Genomic DNA, 6,672 nt, shown 5'->3' with positions numbered 1-6,672 from the left:
TGGGAAAAGTGTTTTATTTTCTTATTTGAGGTAAACATCACGTTATACGCACCAAAGTGTCAGATTCTTACCTGTTAAAAAAAGTATTCTCAGTTACGCTTAAATTATGTCTGAAATGCAGCAGAGGATTTAATCACTTACCAAATCCTTATATAGAAATGTTGGTTAATGAGCAATAACGAGGCGAACATGTAGGGCAGGTGTGATGTGGTACTTGAGCTCAGTGGTTAAGGTGTTCAACTACTGATTGGAAGGTCATTGGTTCGATTCCCAGGTCCACCAAGTTGCCACTGAAGGGCCCCTGAGCAAGGCCTTTAACCCTCATTAAACTGAAAAAAAATGTAAGTCACTCTGGATAAAAGTGTCTGCTAAATGCTGTAAATGTAATGTAATGATTAATAATAATGAGGGGGTGTGGCCAACCTGAAGCAAGCAAGTAAATCAACAGTGTTCTGTTACCGAAAGGGTTTTTTTCCCCCTCACATTTGATTATGATTTAGATCTCGGCTTTTTAATCGTGTGTTTGATTGACGTTAATTCTTCACCTTTCTTGTTGTTATCGTTCACCTTTGCTGTTTGTTTTATGTCACCTGTATCAGGAAAAAGGTCAATGTTCAGAAGTCTTTGCTTTATTTAGCTCCCAAAGATGAGGCCGACTCTGTGAGGATCCTGAGGCATCTAGAGATCTACCAGCTCCAGTTAGACTCTGCTATACTAAAGAGGAGATGTGAACTCCATGTGGTCTTTTACATCACTACAACATTTATCAGACTGTATATTTACGTATAATCACACCCCCAGTGTCACCCAGATGAGGATGAGGTTCCCCTTTGAGTCTGGTTCCTCTCAAGGTTTCTTCCTTTACCATCTAAGGGAGTTTTTCCTCCCCACAGTCACCTGAGTCACCTCAGACTTGCTCATTGGGGATAAATACATATACATTTAAATATATCTAATATTAGCGACTTACATTTTCTATACAACTGAGGGTTAAGGGCCTTGCTCAGAGGCCCAGCAGTGGCAGCCTGGTGGACCTGGGAATCAAACTCACAACATTTCGATTGATAGTCCAGCACCGTAACCTCTAGGCTACCTCATCCTTCTACATCTATGTTATTCCACAACACCAGAGGTCATGATAACATTGAAATAAAGAATGCTCAGAAAAATTCATTGAGGACTTACGTGAGTTAAAGATGATGCTGATTCAAGTTCAGAAGAAACAAAAATAATCATAAGCAGGTTGTTACTTATCTCCCATATCTGACCATCTATAAACCAAGTCACAAGCCAGTTGCTCATTTCCTTTGCTGTGAACTTAGGTGTATTTGTGTCACACTATTTTACACTTCTTTATAAAAATAACTCCAGTGCCTTGTGTAAATATAAAATGCCTTGTTTGCCAGTCTATTGGCCAAATCAGCCATCCTGTGAGGACAAAACTGGACTAGATCAGAAGTAGCTACGGAGTGTAAATGTTTGAATAAGAAATCATAAAGCCGTATATTATGTACTATTTTTAGAGAGACGTATGTTGATTTTGATCAACATGTTGACCACAAATGATCACTTCAGTGTGTTCTCGATGTTTATATAATATGTTTATTATTTAATCAATTAATCAATCAATTTCGGGACAAATACAGAGACATTTCTTCAAGAAGAAATCATTTGGCTTCAGTATCAGTAACATAAAGCGAATCCAATTGAGCTGTTGTACTTTATTTAAATGTGCTCAGAGGTTAAAAGAACTTTCCAGAAGAATTCAACTGAGTTAATCTTGAGCACACACACACACACACACACACACACACACACACACACAGAGATAAAGTGAATGTCTTGTCATCATGCCCCAGAAGTAGGTGAAAGGTCATCATGCTCTCAGCAGGATTGTGGCTGAAGTTATAAATACACTTTAGCGTGCAGAGTTCACTAAACACAAACATTATCACTGGTGCGAGTCTGGCGTAAGTCTGACTCACACTGTTGAATCATTACATACAAAACAAAGATTTGATAAGATTAGATATCCTACATCATAATGAACATGTGACCTTTGTCATAGAAAGACGTGAGGATTTAATAGCAGGGTGGAGCTTAGTCGAAAACACACCATTCTGACCTTGAACACTTTCAAGTCCGGTGCTGCTGATGTCGGACACTCTGATGTCATCCTGAAATTTATACTCATCAGCCATAAAAACTCTGCAGGTGAAGTGAAGAACTTAGAAGTTGCTGTGTTAAGGTTTAAGGATCTAATGCCCCTTTTCCACCGAGGCAGTTTGAGTGCTGGTTCGGAGCCTAATTTAGAACCAGTTCTTTCTTTTTCGACACCCAAAGCACCGGCTCTGAACCAGGAAAAGTGGTTCTTAAGTAGCACCAAAACGTTGCTGGTCTAGACTTAAGAACCGCTTGTGTCAGGGGCTGTGGGCGGGGCTGTGGGCGGGGCTACTGTTAGCGCATTTGATAATATACCTTAAGTATACTAATGTTTAATACACTTTTACTTTACCGCGATATGATACATTATCAGCACACATGATAGTAGGTAGCTACATGCTAAGGCTAACTTTTTTCTGTGTTAATGATAAAATAACGTTATGTACTTTCTCCATAACAACCTCCATTTATACAGATTACATGGAGCTGCACGTACACGTTGGATTCGCCGTGTTTGGGTGTTAATGTAGGTTCACAAAGCCATGAGCATTAACAGTAAAGCAACATCCACCATTGTTGATGTGTTTGTGTTTGCCGCTGCTGCGCTAACGTTGCTGTGTAACGTGACACATATACAGTGATGTCAGACTCGGCTCTGTGATGCTCTCTAACTGATGGAAAGACAAACCGGTTCTTAGAAGGTTCGCCAGTGGAACTAACTTTGAACGAGCACCAGCGCTAGCTCTGAACCAGCACCCGGTTCTTTTTGGTGGAAAAGGGGCATAAGTGACTTTGAGTAGATGTCTGAGGCCATGCTGTTTCCTGAACACCACCAAAAGCTCCTACAATAGACACGTGTGCATCAGACCTGGACCATAGAGCAACGGGAAAGAGATGGCACCAGGATGCAGTATGGGAAGAACTCACCTGATGCTTCAGAAGCTTCATCCTTGTTGGTGTAGTTGGTGATAAGAGAGAAATCTTCCACGGCTGAAGATACAGTATCATCAACGTATTGCTCAGTTTCTGTAAAAATCACAAGGGTCATAATTTCATGATTTGTCATAAAATTTATAGAATTTTATGAATATTTCATTAAATGTGGGTATTTAATGATCCCCCAGACACCATGATATCAAACACACCATGAGCAGATATTAGAAACTTCACAATCAAATCAAATTCATGTCGAACCAGGTGCTTGTCATCATAATAACAAGTCTGACAACATCTCAGAAGAACGAACAGGTCAGGGTTTATGTCGACCCTGCAACAATCCAATCTGGTTAAAAAAAAACCCTGAACAAAGTACAGGAGATGTTTAGGGTTTGATAGATTTCCATGAGGTGATGTGTTTAAATTGTTAATTGAAATGACAGCAAACTAAATCACTAAACCGAATAATTGCAATTTTATTATTTTCGCTTTATTTATTCGTCCTTCGCTTCTTCCTTTTGTTGTTGTTTTGTTTTTAAAGAACAGCACAGTCTCCTCCTCCATAGCATCAATGTCACTTTATTACATTGTCACTTTTTATTACATTCATAAATTCCAGCAACAACAACAACATCAAAAATCATTCCATTTATAAGTCACATTATCAAACCCACAACCAAACCGGCCGATCCTGAGGTAGAGCACAAAGATGATTCAAACATTCATAAACAGCTCGGGGTCACGTACACACAGCAGATAGAGTTTCAGACATAAAGATTGTGAAAAGCAAATTGCATAACTTATGTGCGTCACTTTTTATATACAAACTAAACACATTCTAGGGGTCGCAATACAAGATCGTTTCTTCATCAAAATCCACACTGGTCTTAATACATTTCATTCAAAGTAAGAGAACTGGTTTAAACCAGTTTGCTACCAAAAATACTTCTAACTCTTTGGCCCTCAGCCAAGTGTATAGTGCAACTTCACATCCTTTGCTCTAAATATTTGAGTTTTTTTTTTTTATGGACGTGTGCAAAAACTTCGGACGATCCACTGAAGTGTCGCGTTTCCTCTGCATTAGCGAGCATGCTAATCATCGGTCCGAGAAGCTCGTACAAATAAATAACGATCCCACAACAACGGGACGTGTTTCTTTCATCTTAAATAAAAACAATGCTGGAGAGCAGGTTCTTAGGTAGGATCTTTGTGCCTTGGAACAGAAAAGGCAGAATTTTCACCCACATGTGACAAAGTTTTAATATATTAATATCAGCTTTCCATAAAATCTAAACACAAAATGTCCAACCCCCCAAAAGCTAGGTTTATTCATCGGTCCGCTAACAACGTCACAACGGCTACCACACATGCAACACTTGGGTGTCAGGAGTGCTAGCAGGAGATCCCGTGCTAGCAGCTTGTCACGTCTTTACCCTCTACTGATTCTGTAGCACTTCAGCCCGAGCACGAGGCTCTGTTAAAGTTTCTTCATATCCGTTACTTTGAATAAATCTGATTAAGAACCTTTACTGCAAACGGTACAAACGGTAAAGCTAACAATTTGTTTAGTTCTGCTTTTTTTTTATTTGAATTATCTGTAATGCTAACTGCTCAATCTGATTAGCTAGCCAGCTCTTCCTTCATACTTCGTAACCAACATGTTATAACCTTCTCTGTCCTCTGCACACATGGAATAACAGATTACTTCAAGGCACAAAAAAATAGATATTTGGCATTAGCAACAAAAAAAAAAACAAAACTAAACAAACCATGCTGATTGTGTTTGAGTGTTTGAGTTAAGAGGATTGTTGTGGTATCGTGTCATTGGCTGATATGAGAAAACACATCTTAGAATGTCAGAGTGGAAAAATACTTCAATCAGGACACGGAAATGTAACTCAGAGACAGCTAGCAAATAGCTAGCGTTGAGGATTAGCAAGATATGTAATATAACAAGTGTGAAATCAATAAGGGGGGGCACGGTGGCTTAGTGGTTAGCACGTTCGCCTCACACCTCCAGGGTTGGAGGTTCGATTCCTGCCTCCACCTTGTGTGTGTGGAGTTTGCATGTTCTCCCCGTGCCTCGGGGGTTTCCTCCGGGTACTCCGGTTTCCTCCCCCGGTCCAAAGACATGCATGGTAGGTTGATTGGCATCTCTGGAAAATTGTCCGTAGTGTGTGATTGTGTGAGTGAATGAGAGTGTGTGTGTGTGCCCTGTGATGGGTTGGCACTCCGTCCATGGTGTATCCTGCCTTGATGCCCGATGACGCCTGAGATGCTCAGGCTCCCCGTGACCCGAGGTAGTTCGGATAAGCGGTAGAAAATGAGTGAGAGAGAGAGTGAGTGAAATCAATAAGATTTGTATCCGACTCTCAGGAAACGTTTGTGTCTGTGGCCATGCAGGACGTCGTACGTTATTTTTTGTATCTTTTTCTGGATCTTTGGGGTTAAGTGTCCTTGGTCAGTTAGCAAAGCTTTGATGAAGGATATAGATTTCTATATATAAAGAGAGAGAAAGCTTAAGAGAGAAAAAGAAAGCAGTAGTAACAAAGTCTTTTTTTTTTGCCTCATGACAAAAAAACCCTGAGATGAAACCTACGTCCATGAGGTACGTAGTCGGGATCCCAAAATGGAGCCCAGTTTACAATCATCTTCTGTTGCGCCCCCATGTGTGCGAGCGAGTCCTTTAACACCACGAGAGGCCAATCTTCACAGTTAAGGAGAAGCATCAGGATCTCCTCCATTCGTCAACACGTGTCCTTTGTCACAATGTGCGTTTGTGTTTGTATATATCTGTTAGCATCGGAGTCAATGTTTAGTGATGGAGCAGAAAGTTTTATTTATTTATTCAGCCTGTTAAATGTGGCGTCCCGTGAGGAAGTAAAGCGGACGGTCCTCGCTGCAGTTGGCCGTCTGGAACTCGTCTCGCAGACGGAACTGCCACTCGTCCTCCAGCTCCAGTCTTACGATGGTCTGACGCAAAGAGCTGCGGTCCTGAGAGACCACACACAGAGTCGCACCTACAGTCACACAAACACACAAACAACAGTATTATAGTAACATCGATGTGGAATATCAACAAAAATCAGTCCTTGTTTTTGTTACATCATAGCAGCTATAAAAAGCTACCGTTATTTTACCACAGAAAGCGCAATAAAAAGCATAAACTCCACTGGAGGCTCCTTCCCTACATGTTACATAAACACGTTTCTCCTTAAAGACAAACTTCACCACATCAACCATCTTTTAGATCTCTTTACAATCAGTGCTGTAGGAGTCCCTGTGAATGAGCTGTTGCTATAGAAACCATTGTCTATCAGAACCAACGCATTAATATAAACCAACAAATACAAACAAATCTGAAATACTGGAGCGTTCCAAAAAGGGGGCGGAGCTTCACCTTTCAGGAAGCGGAATTTCTTCAGGAAACCGGAAACCACGAAGGAGTCGCACAGGTAGAGGAGCAGCCCACTGAACACGACACCACTATGGTTCAGGTTCACCGAGTGAGGCCTGGAGCTCATATAACACACTGCCAACTACACACACACACACACACACACACACATGCAC

General features: G+C 40.9%; 1 protein-coding gene across 2 annotated transcripts in view; it reads right to left on the bottom strand.

The window, feature by feature from the left end:
* Nucleotides 1-3,646: 3,646 nt before the first annotated feature.
* greb1l (GREB1 like retinoic acid receptor coactivator) overlaps nt 3,647-6,672 on the bottom strand; it is a 29,426-nt gene continuing 26,400 nt past the window's right edge. For both annotated transcript variants that reach the window (XM_060875340.1, XM_060875341.1), the window contains exons 33-34: nt 6,500-6,638; nt 3,647-6,119 (exon numbers count right to left, since the gene is read on the bottom strand). In XM_060875340.1, coding sequence (XP_060731323.1) covers nt 5,956-6,119; nt 6,500-6,638 — 303 coding nt within the window. In that variant the 3' untranslated portion in view covers nt 3,647-5,955. The remainder of the gene's footprint in view (nt 6,120-6,499; nt 6,639-6,672) is intronic.

The sequence above is a fragment of the Tachysurus vachellii genome, chromosome 7 (assembly GCF_030014155.1).
Source record: "Tachysurus vachellii isolate PV-2020 chromosome 7, HZAU_Pvac_v1, whole genome shotgun sequence".
NCBI classification, from domain to species: Eukaryota; Metazoa; Chordata; class Actinopteri; order Siluriformes; family Bagridae; genus Tachysurus; species Tachysurus vachellii.
The sequence above is the reverse complement of the archived record's forward strand: the minus strand, read 5'-3'. Positions and strand labels throughout refer to the sequence as shown.